The sequence below is a fragment of the Abramis brama genome (assembly GCF_963993115.1).
Source record: "Abramis brama genome assembly, chromosome: 13".
NCBI classification, from domain to species: Eukaryota; Metazoa; Chordata; class Actinopteri; order Cypriniformes; family Leuciscidae; genus Abramis; species Abramis brama.
The window spans coordinates 23,094,679-23,109,371 of record NC_139975.1 but is presented as its reverse complement, the minus strand read 5'-3'; the positions used below and the strand labels follow the sequence as shown (position 1 = coordinate 23,109,371).

Below are 14,693 nucleotides of genomic sequence, written 5' to 3'. Positions count from 1 at the left end.
TAAGTGGTTTGTATACTAAAAGGGAGTTGTGCGTTCATTGTAACAAAAGAAAGTGCAAAACATTACTAAGAGTGCAATGAAATATACATGAAGGCATTAGCAGGTAATGCAACTGGATCTGCCTGTAAGAAACAGATCCTGGACAAATAGTGGAGGGAATTGGCAGAGAAGAAAAGGAGACAACACACTATATGAACTTTTCCGGGTTGCGTAGTTTGAAAGAAATTGCAAAAGTTTAGTGATCATTTAGTGATTATTACACATTTTCATTACGCAAAACCCCTAAAAGAATTTTAAAGGAACCGTATGTAAGATTGTGGCCAAAACTGGTACTGCAATCACTTTCAAATTACTGTAGAGCGGTGTATAGAGCTGGCAACCCGGATGCCGAAACACTACTGACTTCGTGATTGGTAGATAGGTGGAGGGTGGAGCATCAGGCCAAAACACAACATGACAACATCAACATCAGTTGAGGGCTGCAACTTCACTTTTAAATGACAATATCCTGGCCGGACTACTGTTGTCAGTGATATAAGTATTTGAAATGAACATGATTTCTTAATGTCTAGTGACATATCAGGGCCATTTTATGATTAATTGAAATACATTTCTTACATACGGTTCCTTTAACTCAAATTCCACTCAAACCAGCAACTGTAAGGAGCAAACAATCATCTAGGGACCGTTTACACAAAAACAGAAAACTCGTTATGCGTTTTGGCCATTCATTTACACGACAACTGCGTTTTGGGGCCTGAAAACACAAACCTTTGAAAATGGGATTCAAGGTGCACGTTTTTGAGAGCGATACGATACCATTATCGTCTTTGTGTAAACTACAAAAACGAATTTGTGAAAACTGTGACGTCATGTGCATGCGTTTTGCGTGTTCAGCCACGTAAGTGTTTCTTTACAAAGTCTTAGTTACATCGCCAACTACTGGCCTGGCATGAATAATACAGCGTTTTTAGTCTTTTCGCGGATCCGTGTGAACGGGGATCGTTTTGACAATGTTGTCGTCTGTACATGAAAAATGCAAAGGAAAACTGAAAATTTCTTAGTTCAGTGGTCAAAATATAATTGAAATCGCACTTGTTATTATCTACAAATTTTTTTTTTTTTTTAATTGTAGCGACTGTGAGTTAAATATATCATTATAATTAATACTTATGATATTTGTGGGTCAGACTGATCCTAGCTGGTTAGTTTTAATACATTTGACCAAAAATCACACTATGGAAAAAATAGCAAACAGATCACAACAGTATTGTATTGTAACAAAATTATGTTGGTCAGGCTTTTTTAATTACATAATTCATAATTAAAATTTGTCATAATGTCCACTTTTTCCTCATAATAATATCTTAGTATGTCATAATTATGACTTTTTATGTCATAATTTTGAATTTTGCCATATTTATTATGTAGTATCTCATAATTTCCACGTTTATGTTCAATTCACATTTCTATTAAACGTACAGTATGGCATTTTTCGCCACTAGGGGTCGCTAACCTATTTACAATAACAAAGGCGTAGATTGATGACGCAACATTTGCTAAGAATTATGGGTCTTGTCGTCAACGTCAAGCCGACAGATCTAATAATGTTTATGGATGAGTGAATACATCCATGTTTTTATCATGACTGTGATATGAAGCAGTTCGGGATTGCTAAGAGACAGCTATCAGCTCCACACGCGACGCGAGTCCCGCGGATATAAAAGGAATATGGACATTTCATTCTACCGAACTACACGCAGAATTACTACTCACAGGTCAGTTTATTAGACAAATTAAACTTGTGAGGTAACGCAGCGCTGTTTCACTTGGTCTAACATTACACTAGCACACTAAACTGCATTTGTTGAAATGTAACTTATGTGTTAGTCTGTCTGTATGAGACTAGCAGTAAACTAGATCAACATTAGAATAACATACAGATCATATTCTGACATTTTATCATTGTTGAACTATAAAACATTGATTAGTTTTATGTAAATGTGCTCACCTGTTTAATAAAGTAGCTACATGTAGGAGCGGTCGAAGTCTCGGACGTGGAGCTCTCGTTTATGTAACGTTACTGTCTATGGGAGCTCTCGGCATCTCGAAAACACCGCTGATATTGATTCTCGTTTTAGTTCTCCTTTTTTTATCCAAAGTCTGCTTGCCATGGTCCACAATGTTTGAACGAAACAACAACAGCGTGCAAATAGACATTGCGAACTACAAAGTTGTCCGCGTCAGTCGCTTTTGGTTACTATGGTTACTATCAGGCGGCTCTGGTTCATAGCTCTGGTTGCCACATAGACAGTATATAAACTGGACACAGCGACCCCATAGGTTTCAACGGAGAGAAGTTGAAGCACATTAGAAGGAGTCACTTCCTGATTGCCGAGCGTACTGCGCAGACTCAAACTGAGCTTGACGACGTGGATGTGACGTGAGCAGCCTGCCTGACAGTTGTAAGTTTTCTAGTAGCCGTGCCAAGCGAAATCGGAACCATTCCCTTCCGAATCTCGCAGAGACGGAGAGTGTGAGTAGGAGCTGTCCATGAGCTAGGAGCAGGAGCAACGTCATGACTCTCTATGGGCTTCTCCCTTTACTTTATCGGACTTTATGCCTCCACGTCCCCCCGATTGATTGCGAGCTTCTCTTCCTGTCTCTACGGTAATTTCCAGAGAGTCGCGTGGTTATGACGCAATCGTTAGCCTACTTTTACAAAAACTGCTTCTACGGGGCCATAACGTAAGATACAAGGTAATGGAGCCTTTTATACATTGTCGTGTTTCTTTAGAAATAAACAATGGACAAATGGAGTCTTTAAACGCCTCAGATGTAAAGTTATTCGCTGTCAAAGTGACGCGAAAATGAATGGGAGTCAATGGGATGCTAACAGCAGGTGAAGGCTTGTTAGCCAATGGCGGCTCCCGGGGGCGATATTTTTTTTCCCAGGATGGTAGGGGAAGACTCATGAATATTCATTAGGGAAGTCATCCCTGATTGGTCTTAACCCCAGTGACGGGTAGGTTTAGGGGCGGGGTTGGGGTAGGTCATCACATAGACCCCAGTGACGGGTAGGTTTAGGGGCGGGGTTAGAGTAGGTCATCAGACCAATCAGGGATGACTTCCCTAATGAATATTCATGAGTCTTCCCCAACCATCCTGGGAAAAAAAATATCGCCTCCCGGGGGTACCTTCAAAATAATATGAAACCCTGACCGCCTGGGTTGCCATGGCAGCACGAGCGGAAACCAGGGACAACGCGGATATGACGGCATTGGCGGCGACAAAACGGAAATAAAGATACTGGACGTTTCTCGAATTAAATTACAAATTTCTCCTGGTTTGAAAGTTGTTGGAAACAGTCGGGATAATGTAAGTACACAACTAAAAAAAATATATAACATAGATATAGTGATTTTTGCTATTTTTAAAGCAAAAAAGTTCCATATTGTGCCTTTAACATTTATTTGTATAGGGCTTTTCACAATACATATTGTTTCAAAGCAGCTTCACAGAAAATGCATGTGTCCACATTACAATTTAGAGTGATCTGTTATCAGAGCTGACTGTCAAAATAATGTCCACATGTTAGAGTTCTAAGATAATACAAACCATGCAGTTAGCTAACATGTATTCATTTTAGGCAGAAACAGCTTATTACAGCAATTATTACAAGTTGTGATCATAATGATTAACATATATAGAACATTTGGCAGTTGTGTATGTTGATTCAGAATCGGCATCATATGACTTTTGATCATCATAGTTATGAGTTAGCAAAGCTTGTTTTATTTTTCTTATGTGGAGGATTTTGACATTATTTATGTCATGTCACTCCCGTGCACTAGGTGGCAGTAAGTAACTAAAGATTGAGCTTAAATACACGGCGAATAACAAGCTAGCATGGCGTCCTCATACTATCAGGAGATGCAGGAGGTTTTCAGGAATAACAATAAAAGCAGAGAGTTCCCGGCTCACAGTGCTAAAGTGCATTCGGTTGCCTGGAGCTGTGATGGGAAACGTCTGGCGTCCGGATCATTTGACAAAACCGCCAGCGTGTTTGTCCTGGAAAAAGATCGACTGGTGAGGTTTATCATCTCCATCATCTGAAATGCACCCTGAATTATACAAGTGACTCATACATGTTGATTATAGTTATTATTGGTATCTAAACGACGTTTCAGCAGTTCTTGAACAGTTCTCAAATCCATGATCGATCTCCATCATTTCTGTTATTTTGATTAGCCTTTTTTAAAGGGATAGTTCACCCAAAAATGAAAATTCTTAATGGTTTGGAACGACACGAGGGTGAGTAAATGATGACAGAACTTTCATTTTCTGCTGAATTATTTCTTTAAGAAATACCACGTGACAACGGTATCTACTTTAATTTAGGTAGCATTTAGGTTAGCTGTGTTGTTTACGATGGCAATTTATTTGATTAAACATGAACTTGCTCACCCATGAATTATTCCATGTATCAGGTGAAGGAAAACAATTACAGAGGACATGGAGACAGTGTGGATCAGCTGTGCTGGCATCCCACAAACCCTGATCTGTTCGTCACTGCATCCGGAGACAAGACCATCCGCATCTGGGACGTACGGACCACCAAATGCATGGCCACAGTCAGCACGAAAGGTGAACCTCTAAGCCTCATCTCGGTCACATATTTTGTTCTCATGAGATATTTATTAATCTGTGAGATATTGTCTGACAACTTTCAGGGGAGAATATCAACATATGTTGGAGTCCTGATGGTCAGACAATTGCTGTAGGCAACAAGGATGATGTTGTGACTTTCATCGATGCCAAGACACACCGTCCTCGTGGTGAGGAACAGTTCAAGTTTGAGGTCAATGAGATCTCCTGGAATAATGACAACGACATGTTCTTCCTGACCAACGGCAATGGCTGTATCAATATATTAAGGTATGTTTATCTGTAGTTTTACTAATAGGCTGTATTGCACTAATGGGAAATCAAACGTCATGTTTCTCTCTCTTTTTCAGTTACCCTGAACTCAAGCTCATACAGTCAATTAATGCCCATCCGTCCAACTGCATCTGCATTAAATTTGATCCCACTGGCAAGTATTTTGCCACCGGAAGTGCAGATGCCTTGGTCAGCCTGTGGGATGTGGAGGAGCTGGTGTGTGTCCGCTGCTTCTCCAGGTCAGCTGATCAGAATTTAGATTTTTTTCTCATAAATTTGACTGTTTATCATAATTTTGACTGTCATAATTGTGACTTTTTATCTCAGAATTTTCACTTTTTCCCCCCCCCAGAATTTTGACTTAGTATCTCATTCCTCCAGGTCAGTTGATGCAGTCAACTGTTAACTAAAACTATTAAAAACAGTTCATAAACATGAAAAATATATGAAATCTAAATAGAAATATAATGCAAAACTAACACAACTGCCTATAACAAAATTACTTAAAATGGAAATGAAAACAGAAAATTTTTAAATAAAAGCTGATTCAAATAATTATTAAATATTGTATATAAATAATATACAGTTTATTATATAAATAATACTAAAATAACACTGGGCTGATGTTATGGTGTATTTACTTTATTATGGTTACCAATTAACAATTAGAAACTGAAACATGTAAATGATTTAATGCATTTAATCTTGTAATAAAATATATTGTGATTTATTACCTTTTTTCAAATACAAATGTTCCCAAAAGAATACTTTTGTCGACATGTTTTATCTAATAAGATAGTTCTCAATCTGTTCATTTCACATCTTCATATCCATGTCCATGTTCAATTGTCCCTCCTAGTATTTTAGACATATTTTTAATAGAAATTACAATCAAATAATAATATTTGCAAACTCAATTCTGTATATTTGTTTTTACAATACATATTGTTAGAAGCGGTTTTACAAAGAACAATTATTAAACTTATTATTATTATTATTATTATTATTATTATTTCCTGCACAGTGCTTACGGTAAAATTATGTATTGTTTCTCGCTACAATATCCCCATGAAAAATATCACAATACTAAGCTGTATTGAATTTTATTTATCAGCAGGCAAGCACATTGTAATTTGTTTTCTTATATCATATCATATCATATCATATCATATAAAGTCATATTTTCATTCTGAATCCCATAGGCTAGACTGGCCTGTGCGGACGCTCAGTTTCAGTCATGATGGTAAAATGCTGGCGTCAGCCTCTGAGGACCATTTCATTGACATCGCTGAAGTAGAGACAGGTGAGCAGATACATTTTGAAATGATCATGAAAGCTTGAATTGTGTTTTACCAACTTCTTCATGTTTGTTGTTGTGTGTTATTGCTGTAGGTGAGAAACTCTGGGAGATTCAGTGCGAGTCTCCAACCTTCACTGTAGCGTGGCATCCAAAGAGACCCCTGCTGGCGTACGCCTGCGACGATAAAGAGGGCAAATACGACAGCAACCGAGAGGCAGGGACCGTCAAGCTCTTTGGACTTCCCAATGACTCTTAAGAACCAGTGTTTTTAGGTTGTTGTTGTTTTTTCTTCAGGCCTCATTTGAGGTTTAATGAATAGTTCGTTTGATTGACTTACTTTGTATTAGATTCCAACTTATTTTGAAGCAAAAGCTGTAAATAGAACAAAGATATTGTGATGTTCTGCTCTCATATTACTTGATGAGTTCCTGAATGATCAAGCTCTATAATTACAAGTATAAATAACTACTGCCTGCAGCTCATCTTCAGAACATAACATTTTTTCCAAAAAATCCATTTTATCAAGTCTGTGTAGAGGACTTGAAAATCATTTGACTTGAAGCACATGTTGTTGTTTCCATGATTGACCATTTTGGGGGAAACAGTTATGGATTTTTTTCCTTTAGGAATCTTGACATTCTTTTGTTCAAATGCACATCTCGTACCTCCAGTTTTAGAAATGACCAGCAGAGGGCAACATAAGCTCAAAGAGGCAAGGCATGGCAATACTGTCCAATACAGGCTTTTTTTTTTTACTGAAATAAACTTATTGTATTTTTTAATGAAAATTGTTTCATGTTTGGTGTGTTTATGATTTTATGAAACAAAAGCCTTCGCTGGAAAATATGAAGCACGATATCTTAATGTGAGAGGAAGAAAAAAAAAAAAAACTGAAATGGAAAAATGTTTTTTGCTTGTCAAACCTTTGCTTGTCAATTCAATTATGAATTGTGCACAAGCTATATTTATTTACTTATTAATTATATGAAGAAACGGTATTGGATTATTAGGAATTATTAGAAGAGCATCCTGAGTTTATCAGAATCGTAGGCTATAAAGTTCTAGCAGAATGCTGTAATATTGTATGTGCCGTGATATCATAATGGCAAGTTAAATATTAAGCCTGTGTCTGACACTTCAGAATCTCGCCAGAAGTAGGAAGTCATCCCAGTACTTTTTGCCTAGTCTCCTAAACTAGGGCCTGAAAATTGTTAACTTATTTTGGTGAGTTAAAGCAATGTAAAAACATGCTGTCATAACTTATTGATCATATCATTTTTTACAGTGTTCTTTTGTCACATACTGTTTTTCACCTACTACTATGGAAGTATGCAATTTCGGATGCAGCCTTTAACCTTTAACAACATCTTTTGTTGATCCTGGAACAACATTCCTGTCCAAAAATATAGTCCTCCTAACCATATACCTATGCCCCTAAACCTAACAACCTATAATGTTTCTCTAAAATCAGAGGGAAATGATACTTGTATAAGATTATGTTGAAGCATCTAACCCTGATTGTAAACCTAAACTTTGCATTAACTTTGAACCTATCCCTCAAATCTGATTGGTTGATTGAAATGTTGTTCCAGGATCAACATGCTTGGTGAAATCCCGTTCTACGCAGTTTGGTGGAGGGCCACCATGGAGCAAAACATTAGTCTGTAGACTTGGAGCAGTGTCCAGTCAGCAGGGAATAGTTTGTCAGGGAGATTAGGAACACCCCCCCCACCATCTCCCCCCCCCCCCCCCACCATCCCCCCCCCCCCCCCTCATCATTTATCTTTGTCCGTTGTGACAGACTTACTCAGCACGCTCGTCCTCCCTGCCCACTTAAGGAGCCTCTAGTCTGGCTGGTGGCAGCTGTCCTCACCCTTCTCTGGTGACTCACCTCAGCCGGCTCCAGGGTGGCTCACTTTCTACAGGCGTCCTTCGATTGATGCTTAATTATATTTTATTTCATTTAGCAGAGGTCATTTCCCTTGTGATGTCCAGTTTCCAGGCTTTGGCCCATCACCATTATTTGCATCCTCTTGTTTATGGTTGAGGATTTAAATCTTTATCTGGGAGTTGGTCATTATTTTGGTAACATGATTTAGATTAGGGAACACATTCATTATTTGCTATTGGAGTCTTCCCTCAATGAAGTCCTAATTATTATTATTATTATTGATAGTAGGCTAAGTAAGGTAGGTTTAGGAAAGTGGTCATGCAGAATAAGGCATTAATGTGCTTTATAAGTACAAATGAACAACCAATAGTATGCATGCTAATAAGAAACTAGTTAATAGTGAATAATAGTGTTCCCTAAACTGAAGTGTTAGTTCTGGTCTTTGAATTTGATTGGATGAGCAACACTGAGTGCCAATATTCAAATAACATCATTACGGCAGTATAAGCCAACTGCACAAACATTTTGAATCCTTTATTTTCCAGTGGCTTTTAAAGTTACAAAATATTTAATGGTATGCACCCTTCAAATGAATTTTTTAAGACTTTTAAGATTTACTGTTTGACCAAAACAATTTTTGTTTGTTCTGTAGACATAGACGGATCATCTTTGCGTTTATGTGCTCGAATAATCTCTAGGAAGATACGTTACTGGTTGGAAACAAAGGTCCAATCACTGCTTACATTTTATAGAAAACATGTTGAAGCCTATATTGAAAGTTGTTGGATGACATTAATGTAATGTTGATTTTTTTTAATGGGGAAAATCTTAATCCATAATTGTAAGAGTATGTTATTATTTCTTATTACTTGAAATACGTTATTTCTCGTAATTAAAAAAATATTTTGTTTGTAATTATTTCTCATTTCTTTCTTAGATAAACAGGCCTGAACATTTGCTGGAATTATAAGAGACTTGAATTTTCTGTAAGATGAATGACAACCCCTCTTTTTCATTTGTTTACTTTTTTATTTTTCTCCCCAATTTTATTGGTGTGCCTTGCTTTATTATTCATTTATTTGGACTGATGAATACCATTATTGATATATGTTTATCATGTTCAATTACAAAAAAAAAACAAAAAAACAACATTACCCAGTAGGTAGCAAGAACATAAAAGTGTTGTTAAAGAATTTTATACATTTTAGCACTGTCCAAGCATACAATTTTAGCAGTTTACAATGAGTTCAGTTTACAGAAATTAAATAATAAACATTGATTGAACATTTAATTTATGGGGTTCTAAACTAGAGAATCCTTTTTGGACATACATTTATTTAACAGTTATTTAGATGAGCTTCTCTGATCAATTCTAGGCCTACATAACCTATCTTTAATATGACTAAAGATGTTTGGTTCATGTTTTCCTCAAGTAAGGACGATGTTGCAGAACATCTAGTAATCTGCTTAATTTTGTAAGAACATTTACATTTTTGATGTAGGTACTAGTTTTAAAATTGTTTAACATTTGCATATTGTATAAGAATGAGTAGTAATTTGAATATGGTTATACAATCAGATGATAAGAGTGTTTGCATTTAAATGAACTCAGATTTATTAAGAATTGAAGAATGGTCTTGTTAAATGAACAGCTACCAGTGATAAAATAAATGAATGAATCTGTCTAAAAATAACTTAAATTTACTGCATTTTATCAGGACTGCTGACATGAGGATGATTAATGTGTGTGTTTATTGATATTGATCATATAGTTTTATTGTGTTTATGATCTATAGTAAGTATTGGCCAAGATGCATAAAGCCTAATGTTTCTTTTAACTACTATTTTTCTATGCTTCAGGTAACAATGGAATTGTGTTCACGTTGTCATATGCCATTAAACACCATTGGTTAAACACATGCAGAATGCACACCAACACACAAATGAAGAGGCAGAAGTGAAATGCTTTCTGCTTTTCTCTGCTAAAATGACACGACACATTTTCGTATCTCCCCTAATTTCCATTTCAATAGATAGAGCTTCCAGGTCCCTTATGAGACTCTCTCGGTCCCTCAGGTCTTAATGGATTAGTTTCTTCACCAGCCATATTATTGGCTTTCGTTGCTCTTCCAATTTGTCTTTCAGTCTTTGCTCCAGTAATTTATGGGGCTTGATGTGAAACAAAACATTTTTGACATGCAATTTATTAGCATTCAGCAACCTTTGCTGTTCAACAATTCAGGCTCTCTTTTTTTTTTTTTTTTTTTTTTTTACAGCTTTTGAATGAATAAAATTTGCAATTTACATGCAGGTGCAATATTTTATGCTTAGACACTTTCCTGCACTATTTCTGCTCAAATATTCAGATTGAACTACATTTCTTAATATCAGGATGTTTCTTGTTTCTTTTAAATATGTGCAAAGTTTAACTAGTTAGCAAGCCTGACCAGTGTTGGGTAAGTTATTCCCCCAAAAATAATGAATTACTAGCTACTAATTACATCTTCAACAATGCAATTATATTACTGTACTAATTAGAGTACATTACATTACTTATTACTAATTACTTTCTAAATCCAATAGGGACAATCATATGAAGTAACAAACACAAAACTTGTCATCAGATTCTGACAGTCTCATATGAGCATGATATATATATAAACGTGAGTGGGTTTCGGTGAGCAAGTCCCACGTCAGCATTTGCTCATGAAATTCAGTCATAACCTTGCCTAATACATTTCAGGAAATCAGTGGGAGTTTTAAGACAAAGATATGAGACATCCATCCTCTAGCACTCCCTTTTTTGTGTGCTAGACAGACTATAGTCTTGTTAGCTCTTTATTTAAATTCACAAAAACATTAAAACATTTTTATAAAGCATTTTTATTTGCCATTTCCAAAAATTAATTTTGGTTTATTAATGTAACAGATTTACATTTATTTGGTTTGACAGATGTTTATTACAAAACATGCAATAAGAAACTCATTCTATATATTCTCCATACTCGTACCGTGGATCAAAACCTCAGATGATTGAATGCTTCTCAACAAACTTTTTTTTTTTCTGATAGCCTTTCAACTTTATCATTCACATATGACAGGCATTTATGTGATGACAGGCGGTCGAAACAAGATTTAAGTCTGTTACACAGTAAAGCAAACTTACTATGCATGAAAATAATGAAAATAAATGGTATTGCTTGATGCTGACAGCTTACACGACCACTTGTTCCAAACCTGTTCCGTTTGGAAGTATTATTTTATTAACTATAAATATCATCCAGTATTGTGCCTCAGGATGAACAGAAACATAGGGATTTTTTGATGTCTGTGGCACACTTTTGTTTTTCTCCATTGCAGTTTTAAGAAATGTATCATAATCAAACATATTTTTCTGACCAGATGAAGCTGAAATTTTGCAGTGCGGTTTAATCTGAGGTTAATATAGTTGTTTATTCTGATGCAGTAAACAGTTGACTAAGCTAAAGTTCCCTTTCAGTCACTCACGTTCGACATAGTCGTAGTGTCGACTGATTGGGATCACGCTTAGGGAGCCTGTCATCTTCGAGTATTGTTAAAATGAGCCAATGCACATTGGCGTGCGTGAATTGCATTACACGCCCCGCCCCGCAGCGCGGGTATAAATACGGAAGTGGATGCACGCACCACTTGTCTTTCGCTGTTACGAGTTACGATCGGTGTCGATGTCTCTGGAGCGTGTTGTTGTTTTACAACGAGCGAGTGTGTCTGTGTTCTTCTGGAAGACTCTCCCAGTGCTGGTGTTTCTACAGCGAGATGCAGCGGTGATCGCAAGCTACTGAAGCTCTCAACTGTTTCATTTATAAGAGTGTTTGTTGATGGCCGGTTGAGGGCGGAAGTAGTGAGTGCTTCACTGCACAGCCGCGGTTATTCCCCTGTGTGCTCCGGCACTGGTGAGGGTCCCATTTCCTAAAAGAGCAACACGGTTGTGTTTGCGTCTTTTTCAAGATGCCATTCCATCCGTGCGTTTCTGGGTGTGGTAGGGCTCTGTCCCCCTCTGACGGTCACAATAGCTGTGTCACGTATTTTGGCTTAAAGCACGCTGAAGCAGCTTTTGTGGATGAGTCATGTTCTCACTGCGGGAACATGACCATTGCGGTGCTGAGATCGAGACGCGCCTTCGTCCGCGAAGGTAGAGTCCCCATTCCCATGCCCCACTCGTGTTTCTTCTGGGCCAACTTCCCAGAAGAAGGCTGGAGTGCCGCGTGAGTTGGGTGATCTGAGGATCACAGTGAGGGGTACCCCGCCCAGCAAAGCCCCGTGGGTCCCTCACTCCTCCTTCGCACTGCAGTCGGTGGAGCTCCCTGATGAGCGCGCTGGTCCCTCTGTAGTGGACCGACCAGCCGTTTCGTTTGGGGCACCTCCAGAGGACAGGATGTCCATCGCAGCATCGGAGGATGAGTTGGGCTCTGGAGATGACGACTTGGCTGCGTTGCCTCCCTCTGGGAGACCAGCGCTGCCCAAGCCATATCCAGAGATGGCAGCTATGCTGAAAAGGGCTGCCGAGGCGGTAGGGCTCGTCTGGAATCCTCCACCGTGTCCCGAACCGTTTCGGTTGGATGATTGGTTTCTCGGGAAGGGCCGGGTTGGTTCTAAGCCCGCTGCCCCAGTACCTTTCTTCCCTGAAGTGCATGAGGAGCTTACTAGGTTGTGGACGGCACCTTTCTCTGCCAGAAACCGCCTAAGTAGTTCCTCCCCTAAGGCCTGTAAGTTCTCGTCCGTCCTTACGGGCAAGGCTTACAAAGCCTGTGGGCAAGCCGCCTCCTCTCTGCATGCCATGGCGCTGCTTCAGGTCCACCAGTCCCAAGCACTCATGAACATGCACAAGGGTAGCCCAGACCGTGAGCTCATGGGTGAGCTCCGCACTGCAACCGACCTCAGCCTCCGGGGCACGAAGGTTGCAGCTCGCGTGATCGGTCTGGCGATGTCCACCTTAGTGGTCCAGGAGCGCCATCTCTGGCTCAACCTGGCAGACATGAGGGATGCGGACAAGGTTAGATTCCTGGACTCCCCCATATCACAGGTTGGGTTATTCGGCGATGCGGTGGAGAACTTCACCCAACAGTTCTCTGCTGCCCAGAAGCAGACGGAGGCCATCCGGCACATCCTGCCCCCGCGGCCCGCTGCTGCCTCCACCCGTCCGCCTGAGGCAGATCCTCCGCCTGCACGTCACTGAGGGCATCCGTCTGCCGCCGCCTCTGCTCCCGCTGGGCCACCGCAGCAGCCTCCACCCAGGCCTCCGCCCATGTTCAGCACTATTCGTTACACTTCGGTGTTCAGCGAATGTGCGTCTGTCATGTGCGCGGTCATCGCACTCCTACTGGCGCTGGCGAAGGATGTGATTGAGCCGGTCCCTCCAGCCAATATGAAGACCGGCTTCTACAGCCCGTACTTCATTGTACGATCCCATATGTGTATTCTTCCACGGTACGGCTCCCTGCGGCGAGCCCGTGTCTTCCCTTGGCAGAGCCTGCTCTCCCGTTACTGACCGGTTGCGTCTCCCCCGTTATAGGCTGGAGCCACCTCAGTGACATTCCATATGTTGTACTGCCCGGTAAATCGCCTAGTCCATATGTGTTATTCCCCACATGTTACCTCCCTACAGGCAGGATGTGGCTTCCGCAGCGTATTCCTTCCAATGAAAGGTTAACGCTTTCCCAGTGGTCTTGTGGAACAGCAGTGACTTCCCTGGCCTAAGCCCTGTCCTATCTCCACCTCAATAATGCGGGAGGTTCAGGAGACTTTTGTCTAGGCACTGGAAGGTGGCAGCACTAGTGCTGTTTTAATAGGGATCCCAATCAGTCGACACGTCGACTACGTCGAACGTGAGCGACTGAAAGGGAACGTCTCGGTTACGTATGTAACCCTCGTTCCCTGATTGTTTTAGAAATCAAAGCCTCAAACACACAGCAAGAGGATATATATCTGTTTTACTACATCATATATATACCAGTAATTTACAGATGTTTAAGAAGCTGAAATTAACTGTTACAAATTCATTCAAGTTGCTGACAACAGAAACTAGCTCAGTTGAATAGTGCTTTCATTAATTCACCCCAAACAGCCACAAAATTATGGCACAATGTGAAAACATGCATGTCAAAATCTATATAAATGGTATATGTCATGTTTATGTACTGATTAGGCCTAAGTGTTTCTAAAATTCAGTACCTTATATGTACAAAATGATTAATATTTTTTTACGACCATGGCCTGCAGATTGACAGTTCTCCAGCTGACAGTGTTGAAGATTTTGCAGTATGTTAAAGTCACAGTAAATAAATGTATTTAATTTAATTTTTGCAGTGATAAATCCAAATTCTTTTTTTATTTATGCACATACATGGAATGGACAGTGCTGAAGTAAAAAGCGTCAACGTTAAAGAGTATCATGCATTTGCAGGCAAAGAATGAAAACAAATATCTTGTATCACTCCATTCTTGAAGTAAATTAAAGCGTGCAAATGTTTAATCCAACCCAAATGAAAGGTATGTGGTGGAAATACTCAGGGACAGGCATTA

The 14,693-nt window shown here is 39.4% G+C and overlaps 1 protein-coding gene across 1 annotated transcript; it reads left to right on the top strand.

Annotated features, from left to right (window-relative positions):
- Positions 1-3,869: 3,869 nt before the first annotated feature.
- Positions 3,870-7,114, top strand: thoc3 (THO complex 3). The gene is made up of 6 exons (XM_084132957.1): positions 3,870-4,089; positions 4,491-4,647; positions 4,734-4,938; positions 5,019-5,180; positions 6,144-6,244; positions 6,334-7,114. Exons 1-6 carry the CDS (start codon positions 3,910-3,912, stop codon positions 6,495-6,497), a joined length of 969 nt encoding a protein of 322 aa, XP_083989083.1. The 5' UTR covers positions 3,870-3,909; the 3' UTR covers positions 6,498-7,114.
- Positions 7,115-14,693: the final 7,579 nt, after the last annotated feature.

What these genes read in the sequence shown, in the direction of transcription:
- thoc3 (XM_084132957.1), top strand. Translation starts at nt 3,910, where the DNA reads ATGGCGTCCTCATACTATCAGGAGATGCAGGAGGTTTTCAGGAATAAC. An exon ending in GGCCACAGTCAGCACGAAAG is followed by an intron (nt 4,648 to 4,733) that starts GTGAACCTCTAA and finishes GACAACTTTCAG; the next exon opens with GGGAGAATATCAACATATGT. An exon ending in GGCTGTATCAATATATTAAG is followed by an intron (nt 4,939 to 5,018) that starts GTATGTTTATCT and finishes TCTCTTTTTCAG; the next exon opens with TTACCCTGAACTCAAGCTCA.